The sequence below is a fragment of the Chiloscyllium plagiosum genome, unplaced genomic scaffold, assembly GCF_037043375.1.
Source record: "Chiloscyllium plagiosum isolate Xiang-an unplaced genomic scaffold, Cpla_swu_hap1 HiC_scaffold_21, whole genome shotgun sequence".
Classification (NCBI taxonomy): Eukaryota; Metazoa; Chordata; class Chondrichthyes; order Orectolobiformes; family Hemiscylliidae; genus Chiloscyllium; species Chiloscyllium plagiosum.
In genome coordinates this window covers 16818374-16841500 of record NW_028270159.1, presented here as the reverse complement: position 1 = coordinate 16841500, position 23127 = coordinate 16818374, and the positions used below count along the sequence as shown (strand labels likewise).

At 37.2% G+C, this 23127-nt stretch overlaps 1 protein-coding gene across 1 annotated transcript in view; it reads right to left on the bottom strand.

Annotated features, from left to right (window-relative positions):
* nup188 (nucleoporin 188) overlaps window positions 1–23127 on the bottom strand; it is a 100690-nt gene that overhangs the window by 44971 nt on the left and 32592 nt on the right. The window contains exons 13-25 of the mRNA XM_043720361.2: window positions 22395–22460; window positions 21282–21401; window positions 20894–21020; window positions 19801–19956; window positions 18341–18467; window positions 17909–17996; window positions 16608–16684; window positions 13026–13140; window positions 11520–11640; window positions 7331–7397; window positions 7098–7226; window positions 1993–2126; window positions 653–759 (exon numbers count right to left, since the gene is read on the bottom strand). Coding sequence (XP_043576296.1) covers window positions 653–759; window positions 1993–2126; window positions 7098–7226; window positions 7331–7397; window positions 11520–11640; window positions 13026–13140; window positions 16608–16684; window positions 17909–17996; window positions 18341–18467; window positions 19801–19956; window positions 20894–21020; window positions 21282–21401; window positions 22395–22460 — 1434 coding nt within the window. The remainder of the gene's footprint in view (window positions 1–652; window positions 760–1992; window positions 2127–7097; window positions 7227–7330; window positions 7398–11519; window positions 11641–13025; window positions 13141–16607; window positions 16685–17908; window positions 17997–18340; window positions 18468–19800; window positions 19957–20893; window positions 21021–21281; window positions 21402–22394; window positions 22461–23127) is intronic.

Sequence of the window (23127 nt, the reverse complement as noted above, 5' to 3'; positions counted from 1 at the left end):
AGGTAATAGGGAAGGCAAATGGACTGTTGCAATTTATTTCAAAGGGAATATGGTATAACAATTGTGGAGGGCCTTGATAAAGCTATGCAATGCACTAGTTAGACTTGACCTAGAATACCATGGACAATTTAGTTCCCTCACCTCAGGAAGGACAGACAGGTATTGGAGGCAGTCCAGAGAAGATTCACTACGTTGATACTGAGCATGCAGGCTGAATCAGTTAGACTTGTACTCATTGATGTTTAGAAGAATGAGAGGAGATCTCATTGAAACAAAGATGATTCTTAGGGGGCTTGGCAGAGTGGACATAGAGATGTTAGATTACCTTTCAAGACAGTCTAAGACAAGGAGGCCTAATCATACAATAAGGGGTCACCAATTTAAGACACAGATGAAGAGTCATTTTTACTCTGAGGGTAATCAATCTGTGGAATCCTTAACCATAGGCAGCTGGCAAGGCTGAGTCATTGGGTACGTTCAAGATTGAATAGAGTTTTAATCAGTAAGAGAATCAAGAGTTATGGGATGAGGCAAGAAAGCAGAATTGAGGATTATCAGATCAGTCATGATCACACAATAACAGAGCAGACAAGGTGGACTTACTTCTGCTCTTACATGTTATAGGACACATGAACTTTAAAAAATAACTTACCATTGCAAGTCTCTTCAGGAGCTGGATAGCAAGGCGCGGCAATGCAGGATCATGCCTGTGGTATATATACTTTGCCAAAACTGCTATTAAGTTATTACCATGGGTACCTGAAATAGGTAACACAAGTGTAAAATTAAACCAAACAAAACAGGTTTAATATTATCCGGGCTGCAAGAACTGAGTTCCAATTAGCATATTAGCACCACTAGACGTTACAGAAGGTTCAGCAAAAAATTCACTATTTGTTCATTTTTCAGAAGTCAGCGATGATGAGGTGGAAGTAAAGGGCAAGTGCTAAGTGATGAGTCATTCAAAGACCAAGTCTACACGTGCCCACTTTGTGGCTAACTCTATTTCCCACTACATCATTGCAATCTGCCGCACTCTGCTCAATGGACAGAGTCTTTATGTTCCAGATTTATTGCCCCTCTTACCCCAAATGTGACTTCATCTTTGATTTCTAATCTGTCAAACCAGCCAGTTAATGTAAGTGTTCCCAAACTTAAACTCGTCTATAGCTACTTGAAAAAGCAATGTTCCTCAGCCAGCTCGAAAGATAACATGGAAAAAGGCACAACAATCTAACTGAAATAACAGAAAACAATTAATATAAACTGAATTACACTCTCAATGTTCCAAAGCAGAGAGCAATGAAAGCAGTGCAGGGTTAACAGAAATCAAAATCAAGAACAAACAATTGGTGAAACTTAGTCTGACAGCATCTGTGGTGAGAGAAACAGAGTAAACATTTCAAGTCCAATAGGACCCCTCTTCAGAACGTAGATAACATTTGTCTGGACAAACCATAATCAATAATCCCCCCAGATTCAGAAGTAGTTTGTGCATTTCAAATCAGAGTAACTATGAACAGAGGAGTACCTACTGATATAATCTGGACAGACAGTTGAAGAATAATTCTAAAGCCAATCTTTACTCAGTTTAACTTTTATTCACAAAGCAAAACATAACAAGCATACGCCCCTTAACTGAGCTATACCACAGTTTTAGCAAGTGCCTTTTTGTACTCAAGTGAAAGATCAGTTAATGTCCTCCAACTCTACATAACTGAACACAGTTGATATACAAACAACACATATACAGTTAAATGAACTTCATTATTTTCCTCTGGTTTGTAATTGGTTCACTTCAATCCTTTTGTAAAACCAAAATATGTCATTAAGTGCCTCTTTGGAACTACAACATCAGCAAATGATAACAGTTATGTTGGAACAGCACACTAACAGTTTAAAATCATTGCATAACACCAGCAGCAGTAACTATTTCATCCTGCTCCAAATGTTATTTCTGATTATTCATTGCACCCCACAATTATTACATACCATGTTGTGTTAGGGCCTGCTCCAATGGCGAAACTACTTCTGATGATGGTTTCAGTTTGATGACATTGTTAGTTATAGAAAACGCTAGCTTGATGGTCTGAATGAGTGTCTGGCCGGATCCTTCAGATCCACAGCTGCATTGGGAAGAAAAAGAAAAAAAGCAGAAAATTGGATAAAATTTGTATTTCTAAATTGTCAAAACAAATAGCTGCATAAATGCTCAACATGATGGATAAGGCAAGTTTCATAGTTATAAAGCCGTCATAGAACTTGGAGAAAGTGAGGACTGCAGATGCTGGAGATGAGAGTCGAGAGTGTGGTGCTGGAACAGCACAGCAGGTCAGGCAGCATCCAAGAAGCAAGAGAATCGACGTTTCGGGCATAAGCTCTTCATCAGGAACAAAGAATTCCTGATGAAAGGCTCATGCCTGAAACGTAAATTCTCCTGCTCCTCAGATGCTGCCTGACCTGCTGTGTTTTTCCAGCATCACACTCAACTCCTCATAGAACTTGTCTAATTGTAATTACTCTATTCTTTTACTCCTGTTTGCAGAGAATTATAAGATGTCCTTAAAACCATTAAGTCTGCACTAAAAAAAAACTACTCTAAATCTACACTAGCCTCACTTGCTAGCACTCGGACCATTAGACTTGAATGCTATGACATTGCAAGTGCTTATCCAGATACTTTGGAGGTTTCCTGTTTCAACTACCTCCCCTTCCAAGGCAGTGCATTCCAGATTCCTATCACCCTCTCAACTAAAAAGGTCTTCAAATTCCGATTAAACCTTCTGATTTTTATCTTAAAATTTATTACCCTTTTGATTGACTTCAACCAAAGAAAACAGCTGCTTACTACCCACCCTACGATCCTCAATCTTGTACACCTCAATCACATCCCCCCACCCCCAGCTTTCCCAGCTCCAAAATAAAAACAAGTCTATCTAACCTCTCTTCATACACATACAAGACAAATATTTGTATTTGACTGGAAATTAACCTTGCATCTCAACGAGCAAACCTACATCCAAAACCTCTCTTCATAGCTAAACAGATCCATTCTAGACATTATCCTGATGAATCTCCTCTGCATCCCTCCAATGCAATCACATCTTTCTTAGTGTGGTGACCAGAACTGCACACAGTTCTCTGGCTATGGCCTTACCAGAGTCCTGTACAGTTCCAATATAACCTGCCTGTTCTTATAATCAAAGCCATAACTAACAAAGGCAAGTGTCCCATATCCCTACTTAACCACACTAATAAGCTATCCTGCAGACTTCAGGACCCCAACATCCCTCTTTTCCTCCAAGTTTCCTAGTAACCTGCCATTCTCTGAATACTCCCTGGTCTTGCTACTTCTTCCAAAGTGCATCATCTCTCACTTGTCAGGGTTAAATTTCATCTGCCTATCTGACCAATCCCATCTATATCCTTCTCTAACCTAAGACTGTCAACTACCCAAATACTTAGCATCTCCACCTGACACCTTTTCCTACACAGTTGATATATATTATGAATAATGGAGGAATCCAGCGCTGATCCCTGTGCTTCGTCACTAGACACTGGCCTCCAGTCTCAAATACAGCTTCTTCCACTTAGTAGTAGTCTCCAACTACTAAGCCAATTTGCCAAGTTATCCTGAATCCTATATGCTTTTACCTTCTTTAATCAGTCTCCCTGTGGGATCTTGTCAAAGACGTTGCTGAAATCCATATAAACTACATCAACTGCACTACCCTCATCTACATAACTGAACACTTTGAAACATTCAATTAAATTTGTTAGGCATGACGTCTCTCTGACAAATCTATGCTGACCAATCTGATCAAACCTTGCCCTTCCAAGTGGAGATCAATTATTTTCTTTAGAACTTTCTTCAGAAGTTACCCAACTATTGATATAACATTCACTGACGTGCAATTCCCTGGTTTAATCTCTACTACCTTCCTTGAGAAGTAGAACATTAGTTCTCTTCCAGTCTTCTGGCACCTCTCTTGTAGCTAGTAAGAAATTAAAATTTTGGATTGAAGTCCCTGTAATTTCCTCCCTCATGCTCATTTTTCATGCCCCCTCTTTGTTTTCTTAATTGCATTCCCAAGTTCACCACTGCACTTTGTTTACTCTAGGGTCTCCATGGATTTGCTCCCTTTGTACAAAGTTATTTTCCTTATCTCGCCGTAAACATCGCTAGGGAGCAGCACGATGGCTCAGTGGTTAGCTCTGCTGCCGCACAGCACCAGGGACCCGGGTTCAATTCCAGCCTCGGGCGACTGTCTGTGTGGAGTTTGCACATTCTTAGTGTCTGCGTGAGTTTCCTCTGGGTGCTCCGGTTTCCTCCCACAATCCAAAGATGTGCAGGTCAGGTAAATTTGCAATGTTAAATTGCCCATAGTGTCAGGGGTGAATATAAGGTAGGGGAATGGGTCTGGGTGGGTTACTCTTCGGAGAGTTGGTGTGGACTTATTGGGCCGAAGGGCCTGTTTCCATACTGTAGGGTACCTAATCTAATCTAATTCACCACAGTAATCTAGGATAAACTCATGCAGACTTGGTGTTCAGCCCACTTTTAAGCCCACCAAAACCTCCAATATCTCATCACTCTCTAATGTCAAACTGCTCAAGAACCTCAAAGTATTGAATTCTCTACCTACATCCTTCTCTTTCAAAGTGAAGACATATGAAAGTACTTGTTTAGCATCATACTAATATCCTCTAGTTCCATACAGATTGCCTTCTACTTCCCAACTGGCCCTACACTTTCTCTGGTTATCTTCTTCCTTCTCATACATTTTAGATCATACAGGGATCTCCCCATAATCTTAATCACCAGCATTTTTCATGCCCCCTCTTTGTATTCTTAATTGCATGCCCAAATTCACCACTGCACTTTAAATACTCTAGAGTCTCCATGGGTTTGCTCCCTTTGTACAAAGCTCTTTTCCTTATCTCGTCCTAAACATTGCTAGACATCCACGGTTCTTTGGGCATATTGCTCCTACATTCCCTCCTAAAGGGACCATTTTGGGCTTGCACTCTCACCAATTCCATTTTAATCACCCTCTTACCACTGTGATGCTGTCTAATTACCCACAGGCAGCTGTTCCCAGTCTACTTTGGCCAAATCTTGTCTTTCTTCAGCAGCAAAGATAAATCAGTTTGACCATGTAACATTATATTGCAAGTGGTGTCTATTTTTCAATTCCTAAAATATAGTTACTTTCACAGCACTTCAATGCTCTACTGAGGAAATGTTGCTCGGTCAGATGCGCCATTTTTCAGATCAGACATTAATCAGAGGCTCCTTCTGCCCTCTGCCCCCCAAAAAAACCCATGTAGTATCTCAAGTTAGAGGACAGTTGGCTCCAAACACTTGGCTAATATTTAACCCTCATTCAACATCACACAAAAAAGATTATCTGATCGTCTATAATTTGCTGTGTGTCAGAACTTACTGCATGCAAACTAGCCATTCACTTTAGGGTGTAGGTTTGCTCGCTGAGCTGTAGGTTTGATATCCATGGACCTCAACCTGAGCTACAAACCTTCACAAACCTTGCAAAAGCCATTCACTTCCTAGGTGAGAAACAGTCATAGAACAGGCCAGACCCCCTTCAAAACACTTCAAGAAGGTAGTCCAGACCCTAACTTTGCTAGCTGTTTTAAACAGGTGTAATATGGATATTGCAGGAGGGATGCAGCTGGTGAAACCACTAAGTTTTAAACAAAATAGAATTTATTTACAAGATTACCAAATGAAACACAAACAAAAGAAAACAAAATACCAAATAACTTTCCGACCCAACAGATCATCCCAACTTAACGATGCTATTTCCAATACTTACAACAACTCCCAAGAACACCCCTTGGCCCAAAGGTAAAATCAAACACAGGGTCTTACAGGAGAAATGTCAGTGAGAGAATGGATCAGCATGGACCTGCTTCGTTGGGGCCAGCAGCTTCAAACACTACTGTGCCAAAACCAAACCAGAGGAACTGGCCAGTCCCCTTTCATTGCACAAGTGTTTTTTTCCTAAAAACTTGGAAGCCTTTTTCATGAGGTAGTATGTTAGCTATAATTAAATTGGCCCTAAAACCCATCCAAACCTCGACTTTCCAGAATCTATCTTTTACAACCTCCTGAAAAAAAGCCAAGGACAATATCACCTTGTTAAAGAAGCAGCATCATCACAAATTACTACATTCAAAAGAGTATTACGGCTTTCAAGTGTTTTGAGATGTCTCATGGCTGTCAATGCTCTCATCAAATGGAAGTTATTGACGACAAATACCTTAGTTTTTCTCAAAGGCATTTATAATCTTAAAAAGATTCCTCTTAAAAAGATTTTTCCTTGCCCAACTTAAATCCTCTATATCTAGCATTTAGATGAAGCACATCAAGAACAGCTTCCCCACTAAAAAAAACTCTCCCAACACTCTAGCACCAAAGTCCTGCCTTTTACATTTGTAACGTTTTGATCTCATGCGCTCTACCCTAGTTATCAAAGACACAGCAATGGCTGTAATGCCACATTTCTCTCCTTGGTCAAAATAAGACTCGTGAAATAAGTTTGGGTAGTTTCAAAGGTACCAGTGAGTATCACTTCATAATACAAAAAGTCTCTCATATAGCACAAAAGTATTCTAACTTCAGTGAAGCAAAAACAACTGTAAAAGACAAATGCATAACTAAACATTAACCTCTATTTTTCCAAGATGCAATCACTGCTAAGGGAAAAAGAGAAAATATATTTCTCTGCATCAGAGATACTCATGCCATATATGGTACATGAGGCTACCAAATTTGAATAGCTAACAATTATTTATTCAACTTCATATGCCATGCATTTATATAACCAAAAAAATGAAACTTAAATAGTCATCTGCTTATAGCAGGTTTGAAGTTTAATATATGATATTTTTATGCAAATTAAATGGTACAATACCTTTCATATACAACCTATGAAGTTTTTTTTTTACAAAGTTTTGTAAAAGCAGCATGAAGTTATCTAGTTAGGATCAACAGAGCTTTGTATCTGTCAAAAGTGCATAGTAGTTTGATATAAACTACACCTTGCCTAATCAAATTCTGTATTACAACTTACCTATTAGGCTGCACTGCCATTACTGCATCAATGGTATCCACACCAACAGCCATAATATTTATGATGGCCTGCCCTGCTTCTGTATTTGCCAAACAATGGGTGCACAAAGACTGAAGACTGAGTGAGTTACTAAATGGAGGAAAGGAAAAAATTAAGCTTTGTGTAATATAACTGCTTCTTTCTCAAGTCCACCTCAAAGACGCTGACAAAAAAATTGCATCCTTACAACATACCTGCCTTGTGATTCCTCCGCTGGATTCAGATGCAGGATGGTATAAATAAGTTCAAAAATTAGGCAACCTGTGATACCAATTGAAAAACATGGAATTACAAATACATTAAAATTGCATCATGCAGACTTATACTTATATGCATGTTGCTCATCTCAAATAATAAACTTTAAAAATAGGAAGGACCAGAAAATAATATTGTTTCATCTTTGTTTACAACAGAACAGCCTCCACCTATGACAAAAATATGGAGGTTCACAGAGATTTGCAGCTGCAAAGAGTTGCCATGCTAGATTGGAGACTGGTGGTACCATCTGTATTTCCTTGCTTTGGATAAACAATTAGTATAGATTTTCAAGAGACAGAAACATTCTAGAATTTTCTTACATTTCTGAACGATCAGCTTATTGCACTTTCAATATAAAGCAATGCGATGCTGTACATTTTGGATAAGAACAGTGCCTGGGAATAAGGGGTGTACTAACAAGTCTCAGTGAACCTCATTTAAACAGTGCAAACTTCCAGGCAGAGAGGTGGCAGGCATAGAGGCGTGAGATGATTTCAATGAAGAAGAATGGTGGTGGACCAAAATTAAGGGCTCATCCGACTCAGGCTGCAATTTCTTCAGCTTCAGATTGAGTAAGAGAAGGTCATCCTACTGAAGAAAAACTAACTGCTGGAGAAACTGGACTCAAACGTTAAAAAGTTCTGAGGAAGGATCACTCGACCCAAGAATTAACTGATTTCCCTCCACAGAGGGTGCCAGACCTGTTGAGCTTTTCCATCAATTTCTGTTTTTGGTTCCTAAAATGTTAACTCTGCTTTTTCTCCATAGATGCTGATGGATCTGCTAAGTTCCTCCAGCAATTTATGTTTTTGTTTCAGATTTCTAGCATCCATCGCTCTTTGTTGTGTTTTTTAAAAGTCAGCCTACTAGATTCGTTAACAGGTATTGGCATGCTGACAGTTGGTGGGAGACCGCCTTCAACGTGCACCAGCCAACACAGTATCAAGCAACTGGATCAAGGGCTAGGGTTTGGCTGAGAGCCATCTCTCGGCCATTGCTTCCTTCTTCCACTGGCCAACGTCCAAAAGACATCTCCAACAGCACTTACCTTTCCAGTGGGTAATTATTTGTCCTGAAGGCACAGAGGGTATTCTGCTGGCAGTGGCACAAGTGTACCAGTCTAACCAGCTGACTGTTAGCGGCCAGGACTTTCTGGTCTGGGGTCCTAAGTTCAGCAGAAAGTCTGCCAGCAGCCAATTAGCTGCCCAATTGCTGGAAGATATAGCAGGATCTCTCCCCTTAGTAAGTGAATATTTCTCTCCTGGAAACACAAACGTTTGGACTAATGGGAAGATCCTCGCCAAAAAAGGTTGAAAGGGGACTCAAATTTTTTTAAAAGTTCACAGAACTGGCATAAGCTGTGCTCAAATCTAATATTGCCCATTGTTTTCATATTGTTGGCATCAAGTCCATTTGTAGATTTAACCTCAACTAAATTAGATATTGTGGTATAATTCCAGATAGTAAAGATATTCTAAACATACTGTTGCCTGAAGAAATGAAAATTTGAGGGCTTCACCAACAGAAGCAATTCTCAATGCCTTTTTCCATACAGGAGCCGAAAAATGGAATTGCAAGCAAGCCTCATTACAGGGCTACAATATGCTGCAGTTGAAAATTATTGACATGAAAAATCAGAACACATGATTGTGAAATCAGGTTTTAAAATGGTTTTTGAATACAACTTACATACCATTAAGATTATACTACTACAGCACAGTTGTTTGCTGTGAACAATTTATGCAAATATCTTAATAAATCATTTCCAGTTCAAGAGTTTTACAAACTTGGGAGACTATTCCCTGAAAAAAAAGTTATCAAATAATGCTTGCTATGTAGACAGTTTGAACATTGTTGCTGCCATGATACTAATGCATACACAAATAATTTAAAAGTATAATCAATTACAAAGGTAATAAAAGCTCAACTCAAAGAGCAGCATTTACACAAGTTAAAAATTGTATGCTTTAACTTGACAACATTGTAAGAAGGCACTGCAATAAGTTCCTGAAATGTTGTCAAAGGCACCCAGTAGAGAAACTGAAAGAAGGCTTTGCCTGACTGCTCCACTGGCTCAAGACAACACTGAAGCATTCATGTCAATATTTGAAGTAGTTCTCCCCCTTCCCCCCAGTCCCCTGATTGACATTCCTGCTCCATCTACCACTGTCAAAAACACAATCATTACTGCTAAATGAAGCTTTTTGAGTATCAAAATAGCAATTGTTTACTTAAACAGTAATTACACAATTGAATTAGAGTAGATTAGATTAAATTACTTACAGTGTGGAAACAGGTCCTTCGGCTCAACAAGTCCACACCGACCTGCCAAAGCACAATCCAGGCCCATTCCCCTACACTTACCCCTGCACCTAACACTACGGGCAATTTAGCACGGCCAATTCACCTAACCTGCACATTTTTGGACTGTGGGAGGAAACCCACGCAGACACGGGGAGAATGTGCAAACTCTACACAGTCAGTCGCCTGAGGCGGGAATTGAACCCGGGTCTCTGGCGCTGTGAGGCCAGCAGTGCTAACCACTATGCCACCATGCCGCTCATAAAAGACTGTTTACAAACCACAGTCGGGCGGGAATTGAACCCAGGTCAACTGCTTGGAAGGCAGCTATGCTCACCACTATACCACCATCACCCACATTTGAAGCGCATTGAAAGTATGAGCAACACGTGAAGGTATTATACAAATCTTTTAGCCTAATTTGTATCATCCACAACCACAGGTGAGTTGCCAGAGGACCGGAGCAGGGCTAATGCTATGTATTGAGAAAGGCTGCAAAGAGAAGCCTACTCACTACAGAAATGAGTCTGACATCAGTGGTGGCTATGTGTTTGGAGGGGTTTCCGAAAGATAGGATCTACACGCATTTGGAGAGACAAGGAATGGTTAGGGACAATCAGCCTGGTTTTGTGCAAAGAAAATCATGTCTCAAGTTGATTGAGGTTTTGAGAAAGTAACCAAAAAGATTGATGAGGGCAGAGAGGTGGATGGTTTATATGACTTTGACATGGGTCTGCATGGTAGAATAATTAGTAAATTTAGATCACATGGGATTCAAGGACAGCTTATCAATTGATACAAAATTGGCTTTATGATAAGAGACAGAGGGTGGTGTTTTAGACTGGAGGCCTGTAACCACCTGGGTCCACTTTTGCTTGTTTAGATTAATGATTTCAAAGAGAACGGAGGTATGATTACTAAGTTTGCAGATGACACCAAAATTGGTGGTATTGTGGACTGTAAAGAAAGTTATCTAAGATTGCAAAAAGATCTTGACTAATTGGGTCAATGGGCTCAGGTGTGGCAGATGGAGTTTGATTTGGATAAATGCAAGACATGCATTTGATAAAACAAAGAGGACAGGACTTATACATTTAATGAAGGGCCCTGGGTAGTATTGTCAAACAGAGAGACCTAGGTGTACAGGTACATAATTCTTTAATATTTGTGTTACAGGAACACAGGATGATTAACGTATGCAGCATGCTTGCCTTCATTGCTCAGGCCTTTAAGTTTAGGAATTGGGACATCATGTTGAGGTTGTACAGGACATTGGTGAGGCCTCTTCTGGAGTACTTTGTCCAGCTCAGGTTATATGCAGAATATGATTAAATTGGAGGGGATTCAGGAAAGATTTATCAGCATGTTGCTGGGAATGGAGGATTTGAGTTATAAAAATAGGCTGGGGTTATTTTCCCTGGAGCATAGCAGGTTGAGTGGGGACCTTATTGAAGTTTATAAAAACATGAGGGGCACTAATAAGGGGAACAGTAAAGGCTAGATCTAAAGTGGGGGAGTTCAAAACTAAGGGGTATTTTTCAAGGTGAGAGAAAGACTTGAAAGGACATGAGAGCAACTTATTTTTTAGAATGCAGAATGGTTAGTATGTGGAATGAACTGCCAGACGTAGTGGTGGATGCAGGTACATGTACAGTTACAACGCTTAAAAGACATTTGGCTAAATACAGGTGGGTAGGTGATATTAATTTAATTTGGGAATATGATTGGCTTTGACTAGTTTGACTTAGGTGTCTGTTTCCATGCTGTATGATACTCTCGACTAATCGAAGAATATGTTTACATCATTTGTGCGGAAATCCTTACCAATTTCCTCCCGTATGCCATAGATATTGTAGCGCCATTTATGATAGGTTGGCAGTAATTCTTTTAAAACAAAGACCACACAAGGTAGAAGACCTCGACTCTGAGTACTCCCCAGCTGCCCCTGTTGGAAAGCACAAAAACAAAATGGCATGTGTGAAAAGCACATACTAAATTGAATTGTCCATATCTGCGGTACTGCCAAATACTAAACAAGATACTAACAACATAGAACCAAGAAAAAGGTTAACTCTATGAATGTTACCCCATGATTTTACTGACAGTTTTCCAAAACAGTGTCACTTATTTTTAAAAACCTTGATATTAAATACATGCTACCCATAATTTAGTTAAGGCGAATGAAGCGTAATGCATATTACCCTAGCAGTTCCAGCAGTGACATTAATTTTGTTGTTTCATAACATATGAAGCATTTCTAATTTTAATTTGTTCACACATCACCAAATTCTCTTTTTCTATAATACTGGTATTTTCTATATTTTGGTAGAATTAACCAGATATATGGAATAGCATGTTGCTGAGCAGCAGTACCAAACTTTGTATCAATTGCCGTATGCTCCGAAAACGACTGGGGATATCACCATACAGTCCCAATCTCAAACTATCGACAAACGCTTGGTTCATGTCAATGATTACTTCAGTTTACTGTGAGAAGGATTACACAAGAGATTAATTCAGCAGATCCAAGTAGAAACACCATGAGTTTCTCACCAATAATTTTCAAATTGTATTCTGACACGACATTTGCATCTGTTTCATTAAATTTCCACTCAAGTGCAGACAGGTTATGTCTGAACACAGCAACAGGACTGCACGTACTCAGCTGAAAATCTAGCTGTAGAATTGAGGATCAAACTAAATTCAGAAAGCTGCAACAGCAATCTTAGATAACTGATTCAGGCAAATACCATTACTGCTTACAATTTATCAATTTCCAAACAGGCAGCAGTTTTGGACCATTTAACCTTTATATATGGACTACTCAATGCAGTCAATAATAATTGATACCACACTTAGGTGCACTTCGCCTATTAACACTAGTGATAAAAATATTGTACTTCTGACCGAAGTTCCCTAACAGGAACCTACAGAATCAACCTATCCACTAATCCAATAAATATCCGTAATTTGACCTAACAGAGCACAGTATTCAGAAACTCAACAGAAAACATTACAAAATGCTTCATACATTGTTCTATGCACAAGCTGCCTTCTCAATTACTGGATGTTTTTGTTAACGTCACACACAATTCTCACTAAAAGCAGAAACTTGTGCCACATTACATACAACTATCAAGTTATTTGAACCATTGGACAAGTATATTTTGCACGAAACACTATTTTAAGTTACAGTGAAAATGTTCCCATGTACGAACTAATGAAAAGTCATCTTGATATCTCCAACACAAGTTGTTTCATAGAGATTACTTAATTTCTAAGATGAAAAACAAAGCAATTTAAACACAGGCATTTAAGAAGCAACTTTACCTTGACAAGTGTTGTAACCAGTCGGAGAAAGGCCATTGTGACACTGTACTCGCCCTGCGGTCTCTCAATGCTCAGCAGTAGGTTACCATAACTACCAGCTTGCATTCCTTCAGCCCTTCAAGAAATAAATGTTGATTGCTGTATGTCCAATTTCTCCATCAATATGACAACAAAATTCAATTCAGCAAAGTATTCTTTCTTGGAAATTATTTGGAGAAAGCCAGAGTGTCAAAAGGCAATGTGCTAGCAAGAACCAATTCCATTTGCTATGTCCTCCTGAATATAAAATTTATCACTTGCCCTCATCAGGATAGTAAAAAGCAAAACAAATAAGGAACAGAAAGAATTTTAAACCCCATTAGAATAGGCAGGTGAAAGGAAGGATTTATGCATTTAAGAATCAAGACAAAAATTAGAGAAAAGACAGTGCAAACTTCGGTGCAAGTCTTCAAGCCATTACCCAAACGACAAGAAATTTTCAACAAAAATGAAATTAAATTGCACATAATAATTCAACAGATTTCAATAGCCTGTAAACAAAATTTGTTCAAACTTTTTTTTTGGGGGGGGGGGTGCGGTGCGGCTGTGACTAGTACAGCATGGCTCTGAGAAGACAACTATAGTAAAACAAAGATGCTTCCATCTAACCTTTAATTCTGAAGTTTCTTCCTTAATGAATAATTTATTCATAGTGCTTTAAAAAATCTAGTTTGTACACATCTCTAATAGTGCCTACACTAATCAAAGACAAACATGTTCATTGTCCAGGCAACTTGCATCCTCACGTACACTAATATTTCTTTGAAGTAAACCAGTGGAATTGAAAGGTCTCGTGCACCAGCCTGGATTTACTTACTTTGACTGTCAGTCAAAGAATTATTCCCTAGTTATTCCTGTGAAGCAGGCAAAGACTTTCACTAAGAGGGCTACAACGCAGTTTTACTAAAGCAATCAGGACCTTCCATCAGCCTACAAAACCAAGAACCTCAAAAATCATCGTTCAACTGCTAAAGGCAACAGTACCAATGCAACCCAATGTCTCTTTACAAACAACTTACACTAATCCATGTTAACTTTTATTTGAAACACTTTGGGTTCACCTAATTTCTAATATGTTAATTAGTATAGTATTTCTTTTTGCATGCAGTAATTAATAAACACCTAGTTAAATTGGCTTAATATAAAACAGAGGGCCATTTGGTTCTCAGAGAGTGGTAGAAAGGCAAGGGATTGTTGTTAAATTAACCTTATTTCAACTAATGAGTTAGGGTGAATTAAAAAAAAGGTGCCAGTTAATCCCTCTTCATCCAGGAATTTAACATTTTAGGGTATCTTGTCTGGAACCAGAATGAATTGGGAAAGCTCACCCAGGGTCTGCTGGCAATATTTAATAGCTTTGGCTAATAAAAAGTTACCAACCTTAAAATTGAAACAAACAACTGATCTAGCATGGAAATTATATATAAAAAGAGGGAGCTTTAAAGTTATTTTAAAATATTTTACAAATACTGGAACTAATGACAGAAATCCCCCAGTCAACAGTAAACTTCAATTTAAAAGTATACTAGATCGAAATACAAAGATAACATTACTGGTCACAAGAGACTTTGTAGCTGCAAGCATTGAGAGGATAATTCTGCATTGCAAATAATTAATAAGTCAAAAACAAAAAGGAATTATGTGCTCTTCTGAATTTTGCCATGCCAACAGGCCTGAGTAATATAACTGTTAGTCATTAAAGATTAAAGGAAGGCTCAGATTGTTTTGTTGAAAAGACGGCATATGATGCTCACACATGATGACAATGACAGCATCATCTATGTCTACAGTGTTCAAAATGGCAGTCTCTACACACTGTTGCGAAGTTAATGTGTGTAAAGTTGTAAAATGGGGGAAAGCGTTTAAAAAATGGTGCTTAGACTTATAATGGATATCTGAACAGCAGTTTAAAGTGCAGGTGCACAGATAGCAACTGAACTGAAGCATTTTGTATCGAACAGCTTGGCAGCATTTTTAACCAAGACAAGTTTTTTTTTTAAATTTAGTCTTCTGATGTTAAAAACCAATTAAGTTTAAATCTTATCATTTTGACTACCTAGAACCAATCCAATTGTAAAGAAATTAATAGGTCAGCAAGGGTATAAAAGATGAGGGCATTTGGAAAATCAGTGACAGCAAACTGCAATCTTAAGATTAAATATCTGGCTCTCACAGAAGCTTTAAGCTCTCCAATTAAGCACCATCTAAAAGACATTACAACAATCTTAACTAGAATTAGACAGAGAGGGTGTTTCAGAAACTAGAATTGACAGAGAAAGATGTTCCTGGTGGAAGATCAGCGCAGAGGGTGAGGGACATTCCAGAAGACTCATTCGAGCTGTAATTTTGAGACACTAAATTCTATTGTTTTGTTATATAAGTAGGACTTGTATTTATTCAAACTGCATACCATTAGGGTTTTGTTTCAGGAATAATTAGTTAGAGTGGAATTATTCAGTTCAGTAGTGGTGCTGTTAATTTGTTTACTGTTGGAGTTAGATAAATAATGCTACTTGTTGATTACAGAGTGAGTAAAAGAATTTCATTTCATTTAACCTCTTCTTTATAACAGATTGGGAGAGGTGAGAGGTAGGTTATTATACCTTTCACACTCTTCTTAACAGATAAGGCGAGGCAAGCCTCAGTGTTTTGGTTTTAGAGGCCAGGGTCAACCCCCGCTTTACAACAATATTCCCAGGAAGATGTTGAGTGTCAGGTTTTAAACATTTGTGCTTTAAACTGTCCATTTAGTTCTAAGACAGTTCAGCTCTGAAGGATAGCTAACCAGTATTTCTACCCGGATACAAGTCCCACGGGATTCACGTTGTCATGAAGATGGGTTTTCAAAGGATTTATGAATCCATTGGTTTAAAAATAAAACTTTCCTAAAAGATAGCCTTGAATTTCACAAAATCTGTCTGGCTCAATTCAGGTGGGATAACATCAGAAGACTAAATTTAAAAAAAACTTGTCTTGGTTAAAAATGTTGCCAAGCTGTTCGATACAAAATGCTTCAGTTCACCATCTATTTTGGTGTCATGTGCAAATTTACTTATCATATCTCCTATGTTCATATCTAAATCATTTACATAAGTGAAGAAAAGCAATGGACCCAGCACAAATCCTGCAGCACACCGCTGGTCAAAGGCCTCCAGTTTGAAAAGGTCATAAGGAATCAAACGAAAAAATCACGTGACAGTCTGGGAAAAATCAAACACCGATTTAAGAGACCATGTGAACTTTACCTATGAAATGGTTTCTTCAGTTGTGTAAAGGTGGATTTTTGTCAGTAGTTTAAAGTATAAGCTGCCTTCAGAATTACTGTTTGGTCAATAGTGCTTTTAATTTTGATTATTCTGGTCAAAGGGTTAAAATATGAAATCCTGTATCATACTTGCAGTTTTAACTAGAAATTTGATTTTGTTTGTAAAAATTAATTGAAGAGGCAATGAAGTAAAAAGAGTTATAAAATTTAATTCAATCACTACTGTCAAGTAATCTGGATTTTACATTTTACTTTGTAACAAAATTTATAATCAATACCTGAGGGATTGAGCAATCCCAGTGACTTGCGTAACAGAGTATGGTAAGAAGCCTGTATGTTGTAGATCTGCCCAAACCTAAATACAGAACAGAAGTTAGTGCAGTTCATTTGTTAGGTATATATTAAAGTACAAAAGCCTTCACGTAACCAAAGAATGCACTCAAAAGAAAAATGTTTTAAGACAGCAAAAGAATTTAAAAACAATATTTCTTAAAATCTAAATTAAGTTATTAGTAAGTTGCATAACACCTACAGATTAATGCTTCAAGTAAATTAATGTTTCTGCCAATGTATAAATCTGAGTCAAATGTGGTCCGGTTATGCTTATGTGAAAAATCCAGCTATTTGGCATTACTTTTAAAAATTTATCTGTTTTCAGTCAAAAATTAAGTGATGAAATCAAGTTATATCTGCTGATTTTGCTCTTGCTAGATTCTGACAAAAGTTTCAAAAAGCAGCTTTCAATGTGTGGTTCAATTTTCATTGGAATTTCCTTTCTGAAGGTTGTAGCTAAACATAATACACTGGTGCAATGAGAAGGCTGATCTGATTTAACTTTCAACATGGTTCACTTTTATCCTAATATGATGCTCTGAATCTTGAGGAAAAAAGTTAGTGCTCAGATGAAATGTAATAAACCATAGGTGTTTTGCACATATATTAGTTTTTGCATATTTTGTTGCTCTAAAGTTAATTAAATTTAGCCTGTTAAATCTCTGGTCTATATGTTCACAGCTTGTCTATCTAAAAACGCATATGAAAGTATAGCACAAGGGTATCCTTAAATCAAACTGGTGGCCAAACAGCAGCTGGGATTATTGCTAATTAGCAGTGGCCAAAGTGAAAAGGCACAGATTTCAGATCAGAATGGACACTGTCCGCATCTGAAATAATCAGGTCATGGAATGACAAAATGATGCAAAAGAAATTAAAACTGTAACGTAGATGAGGTTACACGCACAGTTCTTCACATGGCGAGTTGCTAATCTCACCTGTGATATCGGGAGGAGGTTGCCAAATAGAAGCTTAGAGCTTTCCCCCAATGAGAACAGGAGAAGATAAAAAGAAAAAGAGCGAGTCAACCTCCACTGAATCCATGCCCTTCTTAGCAGCTATCTTAAGAATGGAACTGCAGAGGATTGGGAACAGTTAACCTGCCCATTCTCTCAACCAGAAGAAGTTGATTAGCAGAGGGAAAACCTAAAAAGATTGGAGAAAATAAAAATTCCGTGGCTTCCATTTGACCTTAAGTACATACACTAACACAACGTTTTGTCCAATTGTGTCCATTGCATTTTACCTTGGCTGGCATCCGTGTGGCCAGAACAGTAAGGGTATTTACACAAGAAGCAATCACATCTGTTGGAGGATTTAGCACAGAACTAAGCCTGCAACAAGCATAAAACTATTAGCACAAAACAATTCACATTTTCCATTACAAATCTAAACATTAAAATTGTCAAGTAATCAATCTAACACTATTTGAGAGTGCTGCATGAATAACTCTGCTGCTGAATCAGAAAATATAACATCTTTTGCCAAATGGAAAACTTGATTCATGAGTTCTTAGTTGAAATGAAAAACAGACCAATACTGAAGCAACTTAGCAGTCATGCCAGTTATCCAAAATCTGGTCGCGTACAGGCAACACTACACATGCATACAAATATAACCTTTAAAATATTGTATGTTTTACTCTTAGCTTCATAAAATATCTATTAAAATATTTTACCTTTGGATTAACATGTACAGACGAGAAGTGATTGGCAGCAGATAATCCGTAATAGACCAATCCGTGCTGATGATTTTGTGTACTAAATCAATAATCGGTTTGACCTTCCGGCAGTGAAGAAGAACGTCTGGTACAGTAAGACAAAACTATACATAAAACCTATCTCAATACATTTATAGTTAACCATTATAAGTTAACCATTTAAGGATTAATGTAATGTTACAGAAACAAAATGTCTGTTGTCAAATAAAACCAAAGGTTGAATTAACAATTTGTTACTGATATTTTCACGGAGGTGGTTTCATAAATTATGTTATGCAAGGCATTTATTAAATTTAATTGGCAAAAAGTGAATTGATATCAGGTGAGTTCCAAATGCCTTTGTCAGTTCAACAGTCCAGATTTGGGAAATCAGGACAATTGTTATATAGAGTTGTTAAAATATTTGATAAAGACATGTGTAACCTTAGTTGTTTCATCTGAAAATACCTCAAATTTGCTTTGAATACTACTGCCAATAATTTGAATTTGCTGTGTTAAATAATTTGAAATCAATAATTTCAATTACACAATTAACACTAGAAAGTGAGCATTTAATGCTTAAACTAAAAAAAAGTTATCAAGAACTATGAATTCAGGAAAGTCTGTACACTAGTAATAAACAGGCAGAAATTGAAAACCATTTTGGCCCAGATTTTGCAAACAGCAGCTTCTGGAACGTGCACTCGCACAGTTAAACATAAATCTAGAAGTTTCTGGCAATAATCATATGCTTTCCTACAGGGTTCACTGTTGGAAGATCCTAGTGTACAATCAAGTATACACTAAACTTACAAGTACTTGCCTTTCAGACTATTGGCCATGCTCTAAAAACCCTTTAAGTTACACACTCAAGTGTAACTGAACTTTTAGTTCACTAAACTAAGTTCAAAATTACTGAACAGCCTCTTTGGTCTTAAAAATTTAAATTTTATATTTGTGGAATATTAAATATACCTATATTTTCCATGTTTCAGCGTCTACTTTAATCCAAATATGACCCAATCATTTACCTTGCTTTATAAATGTTAATTAGAAGTGAAGTCAATCACTGGATTTTCCTTCCTGGTTTGTAGTCTGAGAGGATCTCTCAAGGTGATTGGCCGTTTACTTGTTTGATGAAATCACTGATACTGTGTACCCGGAGATCCCCTTAACTTGGCACCAATTCAAACTAACATTGGAGAAAGAGGAAATCCATGTCACAGAGATCATTAGCGCAAAGCTCTTTCTTCTAGATCAGTAGTGAGCACCTCTGCATTAGCACTAACTGCAAAATCCAGGCCATTAATTCCAATTTTATTTCAGAATGTGTCTTCTATTCCTTTTGAACACAGATGTTGTTCACCAATATTTAACTACTTCCAAAATTAATTAAAGTAGTTATATTTTACACACATGACAACTGCTATCAAACTCACCTGCTGTTGAAACCACATGTAACAGCATCTCAATCTCACAAGTGAACACTGTCCAGGAGCTATACGAGAAATCCCAACGTACCAGAAAACCCTGGCCTGCAGGTATTACATGTCCATATGTACCCTGCGGCATGCGTATATTAGCCTGACCAGATCCTATGATTAAATTTTAAAAATGCATATTATATGTGGGAATTACTTCTTTTAATAATGTTTATAAAGTTGCAACGATTTTTAGAAAATATTTCTACATACATCAAATCTATTTTATATATAATGTCAGCTCAATGATAGCAAAGTTTCACCAACTCTTTCCTTGTAATTTATATTCTAGATCCATTACTGTTGTTATATTTAAAAAGATTGTACAGAAAGGTCAATATCTCAGTGCATTAGTGAAATAAGGTACTCAGCACATCAAGGATAGTAATGCCATTACTCATTTATGAGCTCAACAAGGTTTATCTAATACTTGATTATTTATTACCCACTGGGAAACAGGCTCCTCGCAGAGTCTAAAACTTAAGTTTAGAAAAAAAAGACGCTTCTTCAGCATTCTTAAATACTTACGTCGGCTTCCTTCCCAAATCACAAATCATTCACTATCTAAGTGATCTCCTATTACAACTCCCTCTACCTCCTCCTTGAAGGTGCTATATCAAGCTATTTAGCTGAATTCATAAACTAATTTCACGAATGTCACTTCCAATACTAAATGAGATCAATTATACACAAAAAGTGGTTGTGTGTTTATATTCACAATTCTAACAATTATCCAGCCACAAACATCAAAAAGTGATGAGAACATTAATAACAGAAGTAAGATGTTCAATTCTTCAAGCTTGCTCCTTCATTAAACAAATCTTTGATCTCAGTTCCATGATCCTTCTCATAGAATTTATCATACAGCGCAGAAGTGCCCCTTTGTTCCAGCTCATCCATGCTGATTAAACTAGATCAATTTGCCTGCATTTGGCCCATATCCCTCTAAACCCTTCTTATTCACGTGCCTGTCTAAACATCTTTTAAAAGTTGTAATTTCCATTTTTAGGAATAAAATTACAAGATTTGAACTAAGTACAAAACACTTTACCAAGCGGATAAAGCAGCTTTGGCATTTGCCTCCTCCACCTTGTTCCATCCTCGTGGGAAAGTACATCATGTGGTTTATGCTTATATGGCTCTGTGTAACATGTCATTTTATCCAAAAAACTGTAAACCTTCAAAACAAAGTAAAATATCACCAACTGGACACAAACCCAGCGAAAAGAAAAAGAATTATTTTACCATCAATTATAATATGACCAAGACTTTTGCTTCTTGCCTTTATATTGCAGTCAATAATACGGTGTAATTCCCAAATACAGTAACATTATGAAAATCCATTTATACAAGACTCATTTTAAATAGAAAGTATAAATTTGAAGTAATTTGCTTCTTGGAGTCCCTTTTTGAAAACTGATCAGTAAGCCTACACATACCTTTTTAGCAGTGGATTTATCGGATATCAGTGCAGATAGCAGTTGCAACAATGGTGCCATAGACTGTGGGAACATTCCACAATTGTTGTCCAATAAAATAGCAATACCTGCTGTTGGTTCCTTGACATCAAAACAAAATGGAAACAGATGCAAAAAGGAATCAGAGTTCACACAATGTTATGCAAGTAAACCTTAACACAATTTTAATTTTGTTAAATGAAACAATTTAAAATCCTGAGCTTTTTCCATTGTTTATATTTATACTCATAGCATACTCATACTCAACCTTATGCACAAAGGTAAGGAAATAGGGTGCAACAAGATTAACTCTTTACTCAAGTTTTATTTTGAAAAGATATGGGGATGCCCAATATACACTTAATTGCTTTAATAGTCAGAACCACCCCTCACCCCACCCCCGAGGACCACAGGAAAAGAATGAACACATGAACTTGGCAAAAAAAATGGAACTTATTTATGCTCATATGCAAACCAGGTAGCGGCATGATAAGTTTATTATGGAGAACTAGATTGATTGTGGTGACTATCTCTAGTAATTAATGCTTTATTATCAGTAACAGCTTTTCTGGACCACCCATGTCAGGTAAAACAATAAAAATGCAGTTACCGTAAAATATTCAATTATACCAAAACAAAGCATAAAACATTATACTAAACCGATGGCATTTAAACCATTTTTCAGAAATTAAAACAACTCTCAAACTTTTTAGAATCCTTATGAGAACTATGCATTCTCGGTTATGCATCACTATTGTGTCATGCAGCTAAATAACTGAAACAGGTTAAGCAGAAGATGCATCTGACATGGCAGAACAACACACATTTTTTCCACAATGGTGTTAAGAGAAAAGCTCTTCATTAATAAGTCAGCAATAATCATTTACATTTCCCAGGGGATGGACAGAGAAAACAAAAATTGCTTCAACATTTGTGAAATTTGTAATTTCAATTTGGTATGTTATTCTCAAGCTGGCCATTATAGCACTTTCAGCTGGCAGGAATTTGATATCTGGAATAAGGTTTTTTGATTCTTCTGTGGGGGCTCAGTATCATCTTTACGATCTTTAGATAAACGCAACTTGATGTACTTACGGTATCCCAAAAAAGTTCTGCCAGATTTGGGGCTGTGAAGACCTCACAGGCAACATCAATCAAGTGCTGGAAGAGAAGTAAAACAGGATTAAATCAGTGTACTTCTGAAAATAAAGAATAGTTCTGCACCAAAATCTATTAAAGGTGAAATCAAAACACAAATACCATGAATTCATACAAACTGAATGGAAAATTGTGCCAATTCCCAATCATGCCCCAAAAAACAGCAGCCAGGAACAAATCATCTATGACAACTGCAGTTTTGAAAATGAATAGTTTTCCTTTCATTAAGATATAAATGTTCAAAATAGTTTTGCCATTAATGAACAACAATGCTGGATAGAATCACATTGTTAGTTTAAAGAGATTTTTTAAATCATCTGCTGACAGAATCTTAAAAGAAATTTGAGCTAAACTTTGTAAGCATAGTAGAAATCCCTTTGCTCGCCCAAATAATAAATTTATTAGTAAACATGTTAGAAACTTTAAACAACATTCTAATTTATAGGAAAACTGTTCCTTAATTATGAAACAAACCTGCAAGTAATAGAAAAGATATTTGCATACTATGAAGTTCAACATTTAACAGGGTTAATCAATTTGCTTTCTTTTTATTTTACTCATGGCACTTGTTGTGAAGGAGATTAGGAATAATTGCACATTAATTGTCTTCAAGGTGGTAGCAATGAATCACCTGCTTAAACCATTATAGTCCATCTGGAATAGGCACACC